This window comes from Delphinus delphis, chromosome 2 (genome assembly GCF_949987515.2).
Source record: "Delphinus delphis chromosome 2, mDelDel1.2, whole genome shotgun sequence".
In the NCBI taxonomy this organism is placed as follows: Eukaryota; Metazoa; Chordata; class Mammalia; order Artiodactyla; family Delphinidae; genus Delphinus; species Delphinus delphis.
In genome coordinates, this window is record NC_082684.1 from 76,170,593 (window position 1) to 76,192,115 (window position 21,523).

Here is a 21,523-nt window from a genome sequence, read left to right on the forward strand (position 1 = left end):
GAGAACTATCTTCAGTATCCTATGATAAACCACAATGGAAAAGAATATAAAAAAAGAATGTATATATATGTATGTATAACTGAGTCACTGTGCTGTACAGCAGAAATTAACACAACACTGTATATCAACTATACTTCAAGTAAAGAAAAAATTTTTTAAAGTTAAACTAGTGAATATATGAAAAAGGAAGAGACCCACAGACATAGAGAACAAACTAGTGGTTACCAGTGCAGAGAGGGAAGCAGGGAGGGGCAAGATAGGGGTAGGGGATAAAGAGGTGCAAACTACTAATAAAATAAATAAGCTACAAGGATATATTGTACAACCCAGGGAATACAGCTAATATTTTATAATAGCTATAAATGGAGTATACCTTTTAAAAATTGTGAATCGCTGTTGTACACCCGAAACTTACATAATATTGCACAACTATACCTCAATTTTTTAAAAAAGAAAAACTTTTTTCAAAAAGAAAAATGAATGTTTCAGAAGAATACAGACCAAAAATGTTTTGAAAAATGGGGGAAACTGGGTGAAGAGTATATGGTAACTCTCCGTACATTTTTTGCAACTGTTTACAAATCTATAATTATTTCAAAATAAAAAGCTTTTTAAAAGAATAATATGTACAGTTCATATACAGTTTAATGTCATTTATTTAAAGCAAAAAAGACTAATACAGAACAATATGAATGTTAAAGTTTTTTTTATGATCTGAAAAGATGTACCTCAAAATTCAAAACAATGGTTTTTTTGGGGTGGTGGGGTGGGAGAGAGGCAGCAGGGATTATAGGTAATGGTCAATAGAGATTTAGCTCTATCTGTAATATTCTAGTTTGTAAAAGAAAAATGTATTCTTACCTTACTTGCAACTAATCCTGGGACAAATGATCAGAAATCCATATCAAGTTTACTCTGATAACAAAGGTGAATTAGGAGGATGAATAAAATTAAAATTTGAGCAAGGTACACATGGAGGCTTTATTCATTCCTATTAGATTGAACTATATGAAATTGAAAATAGTCCATCATTTTTCATCTATAAAAGTGATAATTTCATATGGCTTGTTATGGACTGAATATTTGTGTACCCCTCAAATTTTGTATGTTGAAACCCTAATCCCAATGTGATGGTATTTGGAGGTGGGGCCTTTGGGAGGTAATCAGGTCATGAGGGTGGAGCCCTTGTGAATGGGATTAGTGCCCTTATAAGAGGCCAGAGAGCTGGCTTGCTCTCTTTCTGGCACATGAGGACACAATGAGAAATTGGCAGTCTGCAACCTAGAAGGAGGCCCTCACCAGAATCGGACCAAAAGAAGTACATTTCTGTTGTTTATAAGCCACCCAGTCTGTGGTACTTCATTATAGAAGCCTGAATCGACTAAGATATGGTTCAATCTAATATTTTTCTTTGCTCCAGAATCCTTTACATGAGCTGGTTCCATTATATAATCTTATTGGGACTGAACAGCAAATATATATATATATATATATATATATATATATATATATATATATATATACACACACACACACACACACATATATTTATTTATTTATTTATATTTATATATATACACATATATATAATTAGTAATATTAACCATACTAACAACTGAAATATATATTAACTCATTGCTAGCAGAGCCCCTAACAGCAGTTAGTTACGTAGCATTAGTGACAGACAGCTCCCTTTGGCTTATTCAGGTGTGCTAGATAATTTGGGGGTGGGGGTAGGGCAGATTTCCTAAAACTAATTAGCATACATAAGGGGTCAAGACATTTTCAACCCCTGAAATTAAGAGTATAAGAAAAAAGAATAAACTTTGAGGTCCTTGATATACACTACGGCTAAAAGACAGTAACCTGAGGCCACAGAGCAATGGAAATGATTGCTCCCTTCTCATTAGGAGCTGTTAAGAGGGGGGAGGGAAAAGTTATATGGTCCACTCAGAGTGGGAGATTGATTCCTGAGACCAGGAATGGAACTTCATCTGGAGGAAACCATATGGTTTGGGTTAAGATCATTTTCTGGGGATTCTTGGAAGATAAGTACAGAAGGCCTTCAGGAACCTTGTGCTAATTAACAGAGCCTCCTGCGGAACAGTTCTATACATATCCCATCATACAGGAACTGTTCTAATTCTGGACTAAAAGACAGGGAGTTAAAGACCCAAATGTACTATGATTGTTTTGCTCTTTTAGCAGTACAAGAGAAAGACATTTCGTAAAGGTCTTCCTTAAGTCATACTGTTCAACCTATTCAATTGACCTGGAAGGTAGAAGGGAAATGACACCCTCTGCCTCAATCCTCTCCCCTTAGGGCCTAGTCCTTCCTTGTAGGGGCCACTACCAGATCATAGAAGCTTGCATTTAAGAACTAGCGTATTTCATGGGCTTCCCTGGTGGCACAGTGGTTAAGAATCCACCTGCCAATGCAGGAGACAGGGGTTCAAGCCCTGGTCGGGAAGATCCCACATGCCGCGGAGCAACTAAGCCCGTGCTCCATAACTACTGAGCCTGTGCTCTAGAGCCCGCGAGCCACAACTACTGAGTCTGTGTGCCGCAACTACTGCAGCCCAAGCGCCCTGGAGCCCATGCTCCGCAACAAGAGAAGCCACCGCAATGAGAAGCCCACGCACCACAACGAAGAGTAGCCCCCACTCGCCTCTAGAGAAAGCCTGTGCACAGCAACGAAGACCCAACGCAGCCAAAAATAAATTAAAAAAAAAAAAAAAAAGAACTAGCGTATTTCAGAGAAGACAGACTGCTGCCACCATCAACATCATCATCACTATAATCTGGTGCTTAATTTGTCTCAAGTACTGTATTAAACCTTTATCACACATTACCTTATTTAAATCTTGCCACATGGCTATAAGGTGGGCATACTTAATATTACCACTTTACAACCCCATTGTTCACAGCACCACTATTTACAATAGCCAAGACATGGAAGCGACCTAAATGTCCATCGACAGATGAATAGATAAAGATGTGGTATATATGAACAATGGAGTATTAGCCATAAAAAGAATGAAATAATGCCATTTGCAGCAATATGGATGAATCTAGAGATTATCATACTAAGTGAAATCAGACAGACATACAAATATCATATGGTATCACATATATGGAATCTAAAATATGATACAAATGAGCTTATTTACAAAACAGAAATAGACTCACAGACATAGAAAACAAACCTAGGGTTACCAAAGGGGAAAGGGGGGGAGGGATAAATTAAGGAGTATGGGATTAGCAGATACAAACTACTATATATAAAATAGATAAACAATAAGGACCTACTGCATAGCACAGGGAACTATATTCAATACCTTGTAATAATCTCTAATAGAAAAGAATCTGAAAAAAGAATATATATAACTGAATCACTTTGCTGTACACCTGAAGCACTGTAAATAAACTATACTTCAAGAAAAAAAAAATATCACCACTTTATAGATGAGGAAACAGAGTCTAATAGAGGTTCAATAACTTCCCCAAAGCGGCATAGATATTAATAGCAGAGACTGGATCTAAACCACTTCTGTCTAAAACACATTTCCATGCTCCTAAACACTACACTCTCTTGCCTCCTCCTTTACCCTGGCTGACTCCAGGCACAAAAGGGACAGAGCCCACATACTGCCTCTGGACCTTCAACTCCTTCCATCTTTCGTGCCCAGCTATTTTGAAATACAAAAAGGATTGAGTATGAGGCAGAAAAGACAGGGCTGGGCCCAAGGACAGCCTATACACCTCCTTGTTTTGCACTTAAGGAGACCATGACACATGGAGAAATGGCATCTAAAACAGAAACTTTGTAGCATCTGAACAAGAAACACTGACCATGAAAACCATGGCGCAGGCCCAATAAAAATGCAGATTGCCAATGACCCTGTATGACCTTCCCGTGTGGTTGACTAGTAAGGGAAAATTTAAGGGAAAACAGTTCTTAGAGCACATGTACAGTGGCTCCAGGAGACAAAGGCGTAAGACTGGGAGCTGATGCAACCTGGTGCAATCTAGGCCACACCTCAACCGTCCTCTCAATGAATATTCCACCCCTAATCAAAAAGACCCCGCCCATTCAAAGGGCTAAGAAAATAAGATAAAAAGGGGATCAAAAAACCTTGTGGTATGCTCCACACTTGTGAGGATGCCTGCACTCTTCTTTGAGTGTGTAACGTTCACTTCAGCCTCAATAAACTGCTTTTTTTTTTTAAAAAAAATTTTATTTATTTATTTTGGCCGTGGCACACAGCTTGCGCCATCTTAGTTCCCTGACCAGAGATTGAATCCGGCCACGGCAGTGAAAGCGCCAAGTCCTACCACCGGACTGCCAGGAAATTCCCCTGCTTCTTTGTTCTCTTTGCTCCTCAGCCTGCGTGTTTTTTTCTCCTTTGTATTCTGTGTTCCTTGCCCAAATTCTTTTGGACAAGTTGAACAAGAGTCTGGACTTTTGATAAAGCTTTTCTGCTATCAAGTATACGTGTGTCTGTGTTGTAAGTTTAATTTGATAACAACACTAATTTTTACTAAGTGGGATCAGTTTTCATATTTAGTTTATCCAGCAACATTTTTAGGTACACGAAAGTTTTCTAACAGAAGATCTTATTTAAGAGCCTTTAATTTAGGGTAATATTTTTAACGTCATCTGTCTGACTTGTAGTTCCAAAATTTGCTGACCAGCTGACTGCTTTTTGGGTTGATCTGAGATGTGCACGGTTTAGAAACCTTAACTCAAGTTCCAGTTCTTTCAGTAACTACTGCTACAATGCTAGACATATCACTTGGTTTTCTTCACCTTTATGATCTCTAAGGTGTTACTGTCTAGTTCTAATTCTATGGCTCTGATCTGTCTTACAAACATTTCTCAAGATATTAATTACAAAATGTCTAAAAAAGATATAACAGATAAAAGTTCAGAAAATAAACCCTTTTCTTTACTGTTTCTAATTAAGCTCATAATCCTCAGTTAGATTTTAATCTTTCATTCAGCCACTCATTCAACAAATATTTATTGAGTGCCTACAAATGTACCAGGGAGCATTCTAGCAGCTTGAAAGTGATCGTTTTCTACCTCATTTAAAACCCCACAGTATTCCAATACAATGACTGTGAATATATCTGTGGATATTTATTCATAGATTTGTGTGTGTGTGTGTGTGTGTGTGTGTGTGTGTGTGTGTGTGTATCCTCATTTAGTTCCAAAACAGATCTGAGGTCGAAATGTTTAATAAATAATTGTAATTAAAGGTTGAGTAAAAACCTTCAGAAACTGAATGATCTCTTTGAGCCCTCCCACAGAATCCTTCCAGCCTCCACCTCCCAAAGTAAACCTGCTCTCTTTAGGTAGATTTAAAGAAAGGGGCATCACTTAGGCTGGGGTGAATCACCATATACAATGAAGGAGGCAGGCAAGGGATCCAAATGGGAGAGAGAAGAGTTGAAGTCAGTCCTTATTTATACCAAATCAAGAAAATGATCCTTTCATCTGCCTGTAGTGACTTCCATTCACTTGCAACACAAATCTAAATAACTTGAATTTCCTATCTGGTTCATTAAATAAAACTGGATTTGAACGTCACACACATGGCCATTAAGCACACTGTCATTACTTACAATTTTGGCTGACGCACAATGATTACCCCAGTATACTTACTGCCTTAGGACATTTCTGAGATACAGGTGTTACTATCTCATCACTATCTGTAGTTTGTGCTTCACTGACTTCAGAAGCTTGTTCACAGGATTCTTTATCTGCCAGAGAAGAGACTAGAGTTACAGAACTGTTTTGGAGTACCCTGTCTAGCCCAGAAAAGACCCAGTACCTACATCTTCAATCTTCTGTTTAGTTACTAGTTCTGAGTACCTAGATTTTGGCTGTAATCACTAGAAACAAACCTTCTTTTTTAAAGTTTCACTTATTCAGAAGCTTGCCAAACACACAGGGTTCACTTCTGAAAAAAGAAAGGGAAGGAAAGAAGGTAGGGAGGTAGAAAGAAAGTTTTGTCCTTTTAGGGGATGGAGAAAATTACCAAGCCAAGGAAAAACAGTGCAATCAGGGTGTAGCAAACTGTATTTTACAAAGACAGCGTCAAACAATATCTCTCATCCCACATGCTCTCTTTTGTACAATGTGATCTTGATACTCCTAATACTTTTTTTTTTTTTTTTTGCAGTACGCAGGCCTCTCACTGTTGTGGCCTCTCCCGTTGTGGAGCACAGGCTCCGGACGCGCAGGCCCAGCGGCCATGGCCCACGGGCCCAGCCGCTCCGAGGCATGTAGGATCCTCCCGGACCAGGGCATGAACCCGTGTCCCCTACATCAGCAGGCGAACTCTCAACCACTGCACCACCAGGGAAGCCCCCTAATACTTTTTTTAAGATAGGTATTTTTATGTTTATATATATATTTATTTTTAGATTTTTATTTTATATTATAATTGATTTACAATGTTGTGTTAGTTTCAGGTGCACAGCAAAGTGATTTATGTATACATATACATAAAAAGGATCTTTTTCAGATCCTTTTCCCATATAGGTTATTATAGAGTATTGAGTAGAGTTCCCTGTGCTCTACAGTAGGTCTTTATTGATTACCTATTTTATATGTAGTAGTGTGTATATGTTAATCCCAAACTCCTAATTTATCCACCCTGCACCTTTCCCCTTTGGTAACCATAAATTTGTTTTCTAAGTCTGTGAGTTTGTTTCTGTTTTGTAAGTTCATTTGTATACTTTTTTAGTATATCGCTTATATAAGAGATATAATATGATATTTGTCTTTGTCTGCCTTACTTCACTTAGTATGATAATCTCTAGGTCCACCCATGTTGTTGCAAATGGCATTATTTCATCCTTTTTTATGGCTGAGTGATATTCCATTGTATACATATACCACTACTGAGCCCGTGTGCCACAACTCCTGAAGCCTGCGTGCCTAGAGCCTGTGCTCCACAGCAAGAGAAGCCACCACAATAAGAAGCCCACGCACTGCAACAAAGAGTAGCCCCCGCTTACCACAACTAGAGAAAGCCCGTGTGCAGCAATGAAGACTCAACACAGCCAAAAATAAATAAATAAATTAATTTTTTAAAAAAGAAAGAAAATACATCTAAATATGAAACAATTTTCACAGAAAAGCAACAGGAAACTGCCAGAAGATCTCTTATAGAACTAAAGCTTCAAGAAAGATCTCCATGTAACCAGGTAGGATAGGGGGGAAAAAAAAAGAAAGGCGTCAGGATGGGACTGGTGCCCCTGGGAGTGATCTGTGATGGAGGGAATGTCCACACGGGCTGGCCCTGGCCCTGGGGAGGCTTCTTGCCTGCTGAGAGGTCTACTGGGACAGACAGAGGGCTGGAGGGGCTTAGACTCTGTTTGCAAGGACTGTGCTTATGCTGGCTTGCTAGCAATCAGGGTGGAGAAAGACCAGGGCTGATGGCTGCTGCCTTGTCACACTTCCCTGACCAAATCGTGTGCTGGGAGGGCTGCTAGTACATGCAGCAGCTGGGTGCTGAATCTCAGATGGATGGACCCTGGGAGAGGACTTGGTCTAGCTGTGCGGGGACAGACCAGAGGGCCTTGGGTGTGGTCCAGGCAGAACCTTGGAGGTGATTATCAGCACAGTGATGGGGGGGGTCTGGCCATAGTGGACTTTGTTGGCATGCACACTGGGTGGTGCCACAGAAACGAATGTCTCAGGTGGAGAGCCCCTGGGGAGGAGTAGGCAGCAGTTGTTTCTTGGCAGTAGTGCTCCAGCTTCATTCACCCCACACAGAAGCTTAGAGCCGGCTCTGGGGCAGATAGGCCCTGGGAGAGGCCTGCTACAGAGGCAGCCCAGGTTGCAGGTGGCAGCACAACCACCTTGATTCCTGCAGCCACAGTGCCTTGGCCCCCAGCACCAGCCCACTCCACACCATGGCCTAGCACTAAGTCTGGTACAAATGCAACAGAGAAAGGGTTGTGACCTTGGGTTGATTCTGGTCAGAATCATGGATGCCTGCACCAGTGGGACATAGGTTTGCTGTGACCGCATGGGCTTTACATGCTTCGGTGGTCACCTCCTTTGGGGCAGGGCACACACTCAAGGGCAACGGACCTTATCGAATACGACCCTCAAGGCTTCTACTCCAACAACTGAGGAGTGGACCCTACCCCTGACAGGGCTGTTACAGCCATAGAAAAAAGAGGATGCCCCACCCCAGATCCAGGGGAGGCTCTGGACACCACAACACAAATCCCACCCCCTATTAAAAGGATAACGGCCAACACACTCTGAGGAAAGGTGTGGCTAGCATCCATGCAAAAACCAGTCCTCACAACAAAAATACTGGACTCACACAGTCTACACACAGATGCTCCCACATAAAAGTACCCCTTCAAGACCACAGTAGATAACTGTTTCTCCTAAATTCATAGAAACAGAGAAAGTTAGGTAAAATGAAAAAGAAGAGGAACTACTCCCAATTAAAAGAACAAGAAAAATCCCATGAAAGAACAAATAATGAAACAGACCTCACCAGTCTACTAGACCCTGAGTTCAAAAAGGAGGTAATAATCATGCTAAAGGAATTAGGAAAGATTATTAATAGAAATGCAGATCACTGTAACAAGGAACTAGAAACTATAAAGAGGAACCAATCAAAATAAGACAACTCAATTGCCAACATAAAAAACAATATAAAAGCAATGAATAGCAGACTAAATAATGCAGAAGAAGGAATAAGTGATCTAGAAGATAGAATAATGGGAATCATCCAATCAGAACAGCAGATAGAAAGACAAATAAAAACCAAATGAAAGCAACATATGAGATATATGGGATTATTCAAAGCATACCAAACTACACATAATAGGGGTTCCAGAGAAGAGAGAGAGAAGGGGATCAAAAATGTATTTGAAGAAATTCTGGCTGAAAACTTCCCAAACCTAAAGAAGGAAACAGATATCCAGGTACGGGAAGCACAGAGGTTCCCAAACAAGATGAACCCAAACAGATCCAGACCAAGACATATTATAATTAAAATGGCAAAAATTAAAAATAAAGAGAGGATTCTAAAGCCAGCAAGAGAAAAACAAAGAGTCAGTTACAAGGGAACCCCCATTAAGGATATCAGCTGATTTCTCTGCAGAAACTGTGGGCCAGAAGGAAGTGGTATGATATATTCATAATTCTGAAAGGCAAAAACTTGCAACTTAGATACTCTACCCTGCAAGATTATCATTTAGAACAGAAGGAGGAAGAAAGAATTTCTCAGACAAGAAAAAACTAAAGAATACAGCAATACTAGACCTACCCTAAAGAAATATTTAAGGGTCTTCTCTAAATAGAAAAGAAGAAAGAATCTATAGGAAAGGGAAAATCACAATAGAAAAGGCAAATATATAAAAGGATTGAAGGTCACTTAAATAAGCCAGTACATAGACTAAAAACAATCAAAAAATTTTTGTAAAAGTGATTGTAACTCTAAATAACAGCAAAAGGATAAACATGAAGATGTAAAATAGGGCATCAGAATCACAAAATGTGGGAGAGGGGAGTATAAAAATGTAGATCTTTCAGAATGTATTTGGACTTCTTTGACTATCAGTTTAAAACAAATAGATGTAGTTATGGGTCAACATACTAGAAAACCAGGGTGACCACAAACCTAAAACATACAATAGATTCACACAAAAATAAAAAGAAAAGAACTCAAGCATAATACAAAAGAAAACCACCAAACTACAAAATAAAAAACAAAAATAAGAAGAAATAAATAAAGAACTGCAAAATCCACTGGAAAGCAAGGTTTTAAATAGCAATAAATACATATCTATCAGTAATTACTATAAATATCAATGGACTACATGCTCCAATCAAAAGACATACAGTGGCAGACTGGATAAGAAAAACAAGAACCTACAATATGCTGTCTACAAGAGATTTACTTCAGGGTGAAACACACATAGGCTGAAATTGAGCGGATGATAAAAGGTATTTCATGCAAATAAAAATAACAAGACAGGGGTTAGCAATACTTACTTCAGACAAGAGACTTTGAAACAAGGTCCATAAAGAAAAACATAGAGGGACATTATAATAATAATAAAGGGATAAATACAAGAAGAGGATATGACACTCATTATCATATATGCACCCGATATAGGAGCATCTAAATATATAAAACAGATACTAACAGAGATAAACGAAGAAATGAGTACAATAATAGTAGGAGAGTTAACACCTCACTGACATCAATGGACAGACCATCCAGACAGAAAATCAAGAAAGCAACAGAAGTTCTACACGACACAACAGACCAGTTGATTTAACTGATATCTACAGGACACTACATCTAAAAGAAAAAAACCCAGAATACATATTCTATTCAAGTGTGCATTAAACATTCTCTAGGATAGACCACATACTAGGTCACAAAACAAGTCTCAACAAATTTAAGAAGGTAGAAATTATTTCAAGCATCTTTTCTGACCACAAGGGTATGAAACTAGAAATCAACCACAGAAAGAAAAACAGGAAAAGAGTAAATACATGGAGACTAAACAACATGCTACTAAAAAGCCAGTGGGTCAACAATGAAATCAAAGAGGAAAACAGAAAACATCAAGACTATGAAAACACAACCTTACAAAATCTACAGGAGGCAGTAAAAACAGTTCTAAGAGGGAAGTTTATAGTGATACAGACCTTCCTCAAGGACAAGAAACATTTCAAATAAACAACCTAACCTACCACCTAAAAGAATTAGAATAAAAAGAAAAAACAAAAGCCAAAGTCAGTAGAGGGAAGGAAATAATAAAGATCAGAGAGAAAACAAGTAAAATAGAAATTTAAAAACCAATAGAAAAACATCAGTAAAACCAAGAACTGTTTTTTTTAAAGATAGATAAAATCAAGAAACCTCTAGCCAGCCTCACCAAGAAGAAAAAGGAGAGGACCCAAATAAACAAAATGAGAAATGAATAAGGAGAAATAACAACTGATACTGCAGAAATACAAAAAATCATAAGAGACGACTATGAACAGTTATATGCCAACAAACTGGACACCTAGAAGAAAAGGACAAGTTTCTAGAAACATACAGCCTGACAAAACTGAGTCAAGAACAAACAGATAACTTGAACAGACTGAACAGTAGAAGTGAAATAGAATCTGTAATAATAATTTTTAAAACTCCCTGCAAACGAAAGTCCAGGACTGGATGGCGTCACTGGGGAATTCTACCAAACATAAAAAGAACTTACACCTATCCTTCTCAAACTATCCAAATAATTGAAGAGGAGGGAACACTCCCAACTTCTTTCTAAGAAGTCACCATCATCCTGATGCCAAAACCAGACAAAGATGCTACAAAAAAGGAAAATTACAGGCCAATATCTTTGATGAATATAGATGCAAAAATCAACAAAATACTAGCAAACAGAATCCAACAACACATTAAAAGGATCATACATCATGATCAAGTTGGATTCATCCTAGGGCCACAAGGATGGGTCAAAATACACAAATCAACCAATGTGATACACCACATTAACAAAAATAAAGACAAAAACCACATGATTATCTCGATAGGTGAAGAAAAAGCATTTGATAAAATTCAATATTCATTCATGGTAAAAACTCTCACCAAAGTGGATATGGAGGGACCATATCTCAACATAATAAAAGCCATTTATGACAAACCCATAGCCAACATAATATTCAACAGTGAAAAGCTGAAAGCCTTCCTGCTAAGTTCAGGAACAAGACAGGGATGCCCACTCTCACCACTTCTATTCAACATAGTAATAGAAGTCCTAGCCACAGCAATTAGACAAGAAAAAGAAATAAAAGGTATCCAATTTAGAAGGGACGAGTTAAAACTGTCACTATTTGCAGATGACATAATACTCTATACAGAGAACCCTAAGGTCTCCACACAAAAACTATTAGAGCTAATAAATGAATTCAGCAAGGTAGCAGGATATAAGATTAATATACAGAAATCTGTAGCATTTCTTTACACTAACAATGAGATATCAGAAAGAGAAAGTAAAAAAAAAAATCCTGTTTAAAATCATGTTAAAAAAATAAAATACCTAGGAATAAACTTAACCAAGGAGGTTAAATATCTATATGCTGAAAACTATAAAACACTAGTAAAGGATACTGAAGATGATTCAAGAAATGGAAAGATATTCCACGATCTTGGATTGGAAGAATTAATATTGTTGAAATGGCCATACTACCCAAAGCAATCTACAGATTTAATGTAATCCTTACCAATATACCCATGACATTTTTGACAGAACTAGAACAAATAATCCTAAAATTTATATAAAACCTCAAAATACTGAGAATTGCCAAAGCAATCCTCTGGAAAAAGAACAAAGCTGGAGGCAGAACCCTTCCACACTTCAGACAATACTACAAAACTACAGTAATCAAAACAGTGTGGTACTGGCACAGAAACAGACATATAGACCAATGGAACATAATAGAGAGCTCAAAAATAAACCCACACAACTACAGTCAATTAATCTATGACAAAGGAGGCAAGAATATACAATGGAGAAAAGACAGTCTCTTCAACAAGTGGTGTTGGGAAAGCTGGACAGCTACACATATATCAATGAAATTAGAACACTCCCTCATATCATACACAAAAATAAACTCAAAATGGTTTAAAGACCTACATTTAAGACATGACACTATAAAACTCCTAGAAGAGAACTTAGGTAAAACATCCTCTGACATAAATCAAAGCAATACTTTTTTTAGATCAGTCTCCCAAGGCAAAAGAAATATAAGCAAAAAGATACAAATGAGATCTAATCAAACTTAAAAGATTTTGCATAGCAAAGGAAACAATCAGCAAAATGAAAAGACAACCTACTGAATGGGAGAAAATATTTACAAAATGATGTGATGGATAAGGAATTAATATCCAAAATACAGAAACAGCTCATAGAATTCAATATCAAAAAACCAAACAACACAATCAAAAAATGGGCAGAAGGGACTTCCCTGGTGGTCCAGTGGGTGAGACTCTGTGCTCCCAATGCAAGCGGAACCCAGTCAATCCCTGGTTCCCCGACCAGGGTTAGACCGGGTTTGATCCCTGGTCAGTGAACTAGATCCCGCATGTATGCCTCAACTAAGAGTCTGCATGCCACACTAAGAAGTCCGCATGCCACAACTAGAGATCCTGCGTGCCGCAACTAAGACCCAGCGCAGCCAAAATAAATAAATAAACTTTTTTTTTTTAATGGGCAAAAGACCTAAGTAGACATTTCTCCAAAGAAGACATACAGATGGCCAACAGGCACATGAAAAGATGCTCAACATCACTAATTATTAGAGAAATGCAAATCAAAACCACACTGAGGTATCACCTCACAGTGGTCAGAATGGCTATCATTAAAAATTCTACTAATAATAAATGCTGGAGAGGGTGTGGTGAAAGTGGAACCCTCCTACACTATTAGTGGGAATGTAAATTGGTAAAACCACTGTGGAGAACAGTATGAAGTTCCTTAAGAAACTAAAAATAGAGCTACTATATGATGCAGCAATCTCACTCCTGGGCATATATACTGAAAAGATGTAAACTCTAATTTTAAAAGACATGCACCCCAATGTTCATAGCAGCACTATTTCCAATAGCCAAGACATGGAAACAACCCAAGTACCCGTCAACTGATGAATGGATAAAGAAAATGTGTCATTTATACACACACACACAATGGAATATTGCTCAGCCACAGAAAGAAATGAAATATTGCCATTTGCAGCAACATGGATGGACCTAGAGAATATCATATTAAGTGAAATAAGTCTGACAGAGAAAGACAAATAATATATGATATCACTTATATGTGGAATCTAAAAAATAATACAAGTGAATCTATATACAAAAGAGAAACAACTCACAGACATAGAAAACAAAGTTAAGTTTACCAAAGATAAAAGGCAATAGGGGAGGGAAATTAGGAGTATGGGATTAACAGATACAAACTATATACTATACATCAAATAGATAAGCAACAAGGATTTACTATATAGCACAGGGAACTATATACAATATCTTGTAATAACCTGTAACAGAAAATAATCTGAAAAAGTATATATGTAAGTGACTCACTTTGCTATACACCTGAAACTAACACAGTATTGTAAACCAACTATACTTCAATTTTAAAAAACATGAGATATCACCTCACGCCTGTCAGAAGGGTTATCATCAAAAGGAACACAAATCATAAATGTTGGCGAGGATGTGGAGAAATGGGAACCCTCGCACATTGTCAGTGGGAATGTAAACTGGTGCAGCCAATGTGGAAAACAGTATGGAGGTTTCTTAAAAGACTAAAAATAGGACTACCATATGACTCAACTATTCCACTCCTGCATATATATCCAAAAAAACCCCACCATAAAACACTAATTCTAAAGATACACGCACCCCAATATTCATAGCAGCATTATTTACAACTGCCAAGATATGGAAGAAAGTGTCCATCAACAGATGAATGGATAAAGAAGATATATATACAATGGAATATGACTCAGCCGTAAAAAAGAATGAAATTTTGCCATTTGTAACAACATGGGTGGACTTGGAGGGTATTATGCTAAGTTAAATAAGTTAGAAAAAGACATACTATATGATATCACATATGTGGAATTAAAAAATAAAACAAACTAGTGAATATAACAGAAAAGAAACAGACTTGCAGATATATAGAACAAGCTAGTGGTTACCAGTTGGGAGTGGAAAGTGGGGAGGGGCAAGGTAGAGGTAGAGGATTCAGAGGTACCAACTACTATGTATAAAATAAATAAGCTACAAGAATATATTTTACATCACAGGGAACACAGTCATATTTTATAATAACTAAATTGAGTATAACCTTTTACTATTGTGAGTCACTATGTTGTAAACCTATAAAAATTGCCCCGATCTGGACACTCAAATTAAAGATAGATGGATCTGATGTTCAAATCCAGAATCTGCCGAAACAAAACGAAGAAAGCAACCCACAACTGACTATTGAGAGTGACAGTTGAGGTCCCAGAAAAAACAGACCTCTTTTTCATGACTTCATTTTTTGAATGAAGATATGAATTATATATATATCACTTTAAATATTGCCTCTGTCCCCTTTTTTGTCTTCTCCTACATTTTATTGAATATAGGACCACCTCATTTTATCCTTTTTATCTCTTTTCTCTTTTCTGTAGGGTCATTCATTCTACAAAAAAGTAATAGGTCTTCAAGGTTTTGGTGAACTTCATATGAGCTCTCTCAGTGATGTTAGTTACTGGGTCAGATGTTAGCCTTGGTTGTGCTTCTGTCTTACATAAAACATGTACATGTACAAGTCACTTAACCTTGTTATGGATGGAATGTCTGTATCTTAAGTATTTGAAAAGAATTAAAGGTAAAAGCTTTCATTAAAAAAAGAAAAAAACAACCAGAAATTCATTCTCTCACAGGTCTGGAAGCTAGGCATCCACAATCAAATCCGTGCTCACTCCAAAGGCTCCAGAAGACAATCTGTCTTTTTTCTTTTTCCTTGTCTTTTCCAGCTTCTGGGAGCTTCAGGCATTCCTCGGCTTGTGGCCACATCACTCCAATCTCTGACTATATGGTCATGTTGCTTCCTCCTCATCTGCCTGTGTCTCTAATAAGAACACTTTCATTGGATTTAGAGTCTACTCAGATAATCCAAGATAATCGCATCTCAAGATCTTTAATTACACCTGCAAAGGCTTTTTTCAAATAAGTAACATTTACAGGTTCTTAGGTTTAGGATATGAACATATCTTTTTGGAGGTCACCAATGAAACCATTAGATTATTTATTTAAATTATGAATATATTTTAAACCCACAAGCTAATATTTTTGCTTTACACAGTCATTTAAAATTAACCTATATTCTTTGCTTTTCATTCCTAGTTGCATCTTTGTCTTTCCTTCTGGGATAATTTTCCTTCAGCCTAAAGAAAAAACTGTAAGTTTTCTTTAAAATGTAGCTTTGGAGCAAACTCTCCATTTTGATTTGTCTTTAAATGTCTATTGTGTTTTAATTCTGAAGGATCTTTTTGTTGTGTAGAGAATTCTTGATTGGTACTTAGTTATTTTCTTTTAGCACACTGAAATTATCTTGCCACTGGTTTCTGACTACCATTGTCACTCTTGGTATGTCATTGTCCATCTTACTGATGCACCCATGACTGTCTTTCTTTTAAATGGATACTTTTGGTATTTTCACTTTGATTTTATTTTCTGCAATTTTACTCTGATATATCTAGATTTTGATTCATTTTTACTTATCTTGCTTTTCATTTCATTGAATATTAATACCTTTTATTTAGTTCTGGAAAACTCTAAGTCATTATCACTTTCAATATTGCCTGAGTCCCCCTTCTTTATCTTCTACTAGATTTAATTAAGTGTAGCTTAGACCGCCTCATTTGCTCTCTTTTCTCCTCTTTAGCATTTTCCATCTTGCCATCTCTCTGTGCTTTATTCTGGATATTTTCCATTTTTCTCATTTTAGTTGTGTCTAATCTGCTTTTAACCCGTCTATTTCCCTCATAAATTTCTGTATTTAGCAGTTCTATCATTTCTATTGATTCATTTTCAAGTTTGCAATGTATTTTGCAAACATTTTGTAATTGATTCAGGCAAAAAAAATCCACACATAAACATAAATGGATGCCAAAATTATTAGGTGAAATCTGAGGAAGAATAAGATATTTATATGGACTCAAAATATTTTCTCATAGATTACTTAACAACTACAAAGGGAAAAATGATAACTTTTTGATAGAAAATGTGGCAGATGCTTTCTTAGCCAAGTGATCAAAGTTAACATCACCAATAATGGCACAAACTGACATCACGTACCTCCTAATGTGAAAAAGGATACAGTATCACTTCTGTGGTATTCCTGTAAAAAATTCATAACCTGAATCTAACAACAAACAAACATCAAACAAATCCAAACTGAGGCACTCTCTACAGAACAGCTCATCTATACTCTTCAAAAATGTCAATATCATGAAAAACAAAGAAAAGATAAGGGACTGTTCCAGATTAAAGGAAACTAAGGGGACATGACTGAATGCAATGTATGATCCCAGATTAGATAAAGGGGGTGAGGCAAGCCTGCTATAATGAACATTACTGAGACAATTGACAAAATCTGAAAAATGGACTGGACATTGGGTAATAACCTATCCATGTTACGTTTGCAAACTTGATAGTTGTACTGTCGTTATATAATATCGTTTTCCTAACTGAAATATACAGCTGTAAGGGGGAATGATATTTGCAAATTATTCTCAACTGCTTCAGGAAAAAAATGATAAATCAAAACGTGGAAAAGTATTAAAAGTTGATGAATTTGAATGAAGGTTTTATGTGAAATTTTTTGTCTTATTCGTGTAGCTCTTATACAATTTTGAAATTATTTTAAAACAAAATGTTTTTAAAAATGTATAGTATCAATTTTCAAAGCCCCAGTTCCTTGCTAAAATTTTAAAGTTCAGCTTTCATCTTCATGAAGGTAATAAACACAGTTGTTAATGCAGGTTGTGGCTGATAACTCCAATGTCTGGAGTCCTAGTGGGCTTCAGGTCAGCTCTTGTCTCTCTAGCCTGAAAGTGCTCAAAGCACAGTTCTGCCTCTCAGAGGATAAGAGGCTCAGAATAGTGCTGCCATCAGGGTGCCAGACCAGAGAGGGAAATTCTGCTCTGGGCAGACACCTGCCTATGCTGGGCAGAAACGAGATTCAGACTGTATTCCCATTTCTCCACCCCAAAAGACCACCGAAAGCATGGTTCTGTCTCTCCACTGCTTCCTCCAGACCAGCAATGTCCCCAGGTTGAAGTAATTCCAGCTGACCTCTCTGAGCTCCAATCATCTCTCCGATCTCGGCTAGGAGATTCCTCCCTCCCTAATTATTGGCACTTTAACGCTTTTAAGAAATATATTCACTTTAGCTTTTCAGTTGTTATCAATGGGAAAGTTGGTCTGAATTACCTAGTTTGCCATTATTATAACCTGAAATCATAACCTTCTTTTCATTGTAACCCAAAAGCTTTGCCTTATTTTAAAAGAAATTTGGATTCAAATCACAAATGAGCCAATCACCCTCTTCCTCTTATTTCTTCGTAACCGTAAGTCACGAGACCCTGAAGTGAATTAACATTTTATGCTTGCTAGCTAAAGTGGCTAGCTAGCTAGCTTTAAATACATAGACAGCTACTTTCTTTCAGAATTACAGCTTGGTTGGCCTAACCAGCACACTTGTAACATCAAACCGAGCCTAGGATCTCCAGTACTAATTTTTCATTAAAAGTTTAGCAATGAAAGATGAAAGAAGAAAGTAAATAACCAGCTTGATAAAATAATCCAGTGATTACATAGGAAAATCAGGTTTTAAAAAGACAATACCATTCACAGGATGTAGGGCTTCCTTTAGTATCCGTGCTGAAAGGGATGATGTCATTTCCTCTTCCTTTTGCTGATTTTTTAAACCATCATCTGTGGAGATCTTAAGCCCTGAGAATTTCCATTCAGTGTAGTTCACCTGCTTCAGATTCAAATAACTATATATAAGTATATTGTGTAATTATAATAATTTAATATAATTAATATTGCATAATATATAATTGATGTAATTGATACAATATAAATAATAATGAATTATATATAATTATAGTCATATAATATATATTTATAATCTCATATATATGTGTGTATATATATTTTAGGCTACATAGTAACTTTAATCCAGTTTCCTATGAAGAAAAGGCAGTATCAAGTACATAGTATGTGTTCAATAAATACCTGTTCTTTATTTTGATTACAGTTGAAGTAGCCTGGTTAGGACTCTTGTCCTAAAGTTCTAAGCATAAATTATAGAGTCCACAGTCTGTTGAATTAAATTACATTGAAATGAACAGTCCAGAGGTTTATTAACCTATTTACGTTTGTGGAAACACATGCTCGCCACAAAAAGCCATGAATATTGCTTGTGTGCCTACTTCTGCTTCTACCTCTGAGAATAATATATTTTGGGACACTACAACCCATATTTTAGTTCTTCAGGGTTTCTAAGGCCTTACCTGTAGTGTATTTCCACTTAAGATGTTAGGACTAAGATACTCCATTCTGTTCTTTCCTTGAATGCCTGTTCTTTTGCCTTGTTTTCTTGAGTAACCTGGAACCTGGTGTTCCCCTTCCTTTCTTTCTCCCACCTGAGGAGGTTTTTGCTTAGCTTGATACTGGCCAGCTTCAATGGGAATCTCAATAGATACCATCTGGTCCTAAAGAGAAGGATCAGAGCCTTACAAGGTGATAGTTTAACAGCCTTGATACTCAAGAAAGGGATTTATGAGCTAGCATCAGACTTCATTTCTCTCCTGCCGTAAAGCTGAGAGATGCCGTCTCTTCCCTCCCCACAATAAAACCCAGGATTTTGCTCCATCCATAGCCTCATGGCATTATGAATGATGCAGATTAAATTTGCAGAACACATGACATTCACAGAAGGAATTTCTTTTACCCCAATTTTAATACTGTCTTCCTCAAATCAAATTTGCTCCACAGGATTGGTGGAGATTTGCTACCTGGGGAGGAAAGGAAGCTTCTTCCTCTTCAATTGAGGTATCTAAACTGTCCTTGGTGTCCTTCTCCTCACTCGGAGCTTTTGGTTTTGGGAAACTCTCCGGGGGTAGATAGCAAGACTTCCAATCCAGCTGCACCTGAACAAATCCATTGGGTTTCCCCCCAGGGTCCGTGAGGTTAAAATCACCTGAGAGACACACAGACATTAATAAGATTCAATCACATGAAATAGGCAAGTGAGCATTTAATAGCACCTTATCTATTACCTCCCCAGGTTGAATTTCACCATATTTTGTTTGTAATTAATTCACATCCACCAAGTAATCATGATGACAATACATTCAGGAGTAACATAAAATATCAGTGAATATTTCTGTTCACTCACAATATTTACTTCCAATATTCACTTAGAATATTTATAGGGGAAAATGGGCATCTCCAGGTTCAGGAAGGGATAGTCAAAAGATATACAGAGAGGTATAGCTTGCTTGTCGTCAGTCACCCAGCCAATAAACAAGAGCACATTCTTATTACTATTACCAAATGGTGGCTATGCCTTAGGCATACTAAGAAAACCATTATCTACACCCAAGTGGTCCGTATTTTTAAAATAACAAAAGCAAAGAAAACTTAAGCAAAATGGCTTTTTCCAAATGCCAGACTTCTGATTTGTAACACTGATTAATTTAACAGACGGCTCACATTGCCTCTCTTTGGCAAAGGACGAGTTGTGAGCAGAAGTGTCAGCCTTTTTCTTTTTCTTTCTTTCTTTTTTTTTTTTTTTTTAGCACTTGTGGTATTGGGAGGAGGGAGGCCTCACACACTTCCTGGAACATCCAAAAGCTTGTTAAACATGGTTGATACTGGCTACACCCATTCACACTTCCTAATGAGAGCACGGACATTGCTGCCTCACCCTCCCAGGACTGCAACCAGAGAGATGACCCTGCTTTGGTGTACCTTACAACTCTGGCTATGAACATATGATAAGGTAGTATGGAGTTCAGCTCCATATGGGGGGAAAAAATCCAAGAAATTTGTCATATGTGGCATGGAAGACTAATTTGGGTCTAATGTTTAAAAGGAGCAAGAGAATTACGGGGAAATGTTAAGGACATAGCTTATAATCTGGTATCTAGTCATGTGCTAGGAAATAGTAGGCCTTAAGTAAAGACAAATACTGGGAAGCACTATAGAGATGGAAAATGTTGGTTCAGACACAGAGGTATGGGCTTCAGATGGGTGGGTCTACCTCCTTGGGAATCTTGCTTCTGTTGCTGAAAAGAAGCCAATGTTTCTATATGATTAGTGAGGCTTATAAGTCTTCTACTCTCTCACTCTTGACAATATTCTCAAATCCTTTCAGCAGGTTTTAAGAGAAACTGTTCCAAGCAAGTAATAAAAGAAAAGTTGAATTAGGACAGGGAGACAACACTGGGCAGAGAGCATAAAGAGGTAATAACCTTGAACTCCTACCTTTAATGGATTTGTTTTGTGCAAGAGGAAGCAAGGGCACTTGGACGCGGCCAAGGTACGAGCCAGGCTCTGAGTCTTCATCATCAAAAACGTACACAGACAGGGCCTCCTGCCTCAGATACTGATCCAGGTCAGAAGTCACAAGCACTGGGAATCGAGCCTCGTCTCTGAAGTAGGGATTGTTACTGGCTGGAATGACGGCAGTGTCGTGGTCAGAAAAGGTAAAGAAGCGATACATGGCGTATGGACTGGGTTGGGCTCCCAGCCATCGACTCTGGAGGCCGCAGCATCGGACGACTTCCACCCGCAGCTCATTCTGATGCTTCCTGGTCTCCGATCTGGGCTGAAAAGATGTTGGTCTTGGATTGAGGAAAAAGGCAGGCTGAGAGAGTCGTGCAGGTGAAGCCCAG

General features: G+C 37.6%; 1 protein-coding gene across 1 annotated transcript in view; it reads right to left on the bottom strand.

The window, feature by feature from the left end:
• Positions 1-21,523, bottom strand: part of LOC132419618 (X-linked retinitis pigmentosa GTPase regulator-interacting protein 1-like) — a 47,101-nt gene that overhangs the window by 18,972 nt on the left and 6,606 nt on the right. The window contains exons 7-11 of the mRNA XM_060003513.1: positions 21,114-21,456; positions 19,640-19,824; positions 19,136-19,336; positions 18,462-18,600; positions 5,669-5,766 (exon numbers count right to left, since the gene is read on the bottom strand). Coding sequence (XP_059859496.1) covers positions 5,669-5,766; positions 18,462-18,600; positions 19,136-19,336; positions 19,640-19,824; positions 21,114-21,456 — 966 coding nt within the window. The remainder of the gene's footprint in view (positions 1-5,668; positions 5,767-18,461; positions 18,601-19,135; positions 19,337-19,639; positions 19,825-21,113; positions 21,457-21,523) is intronic.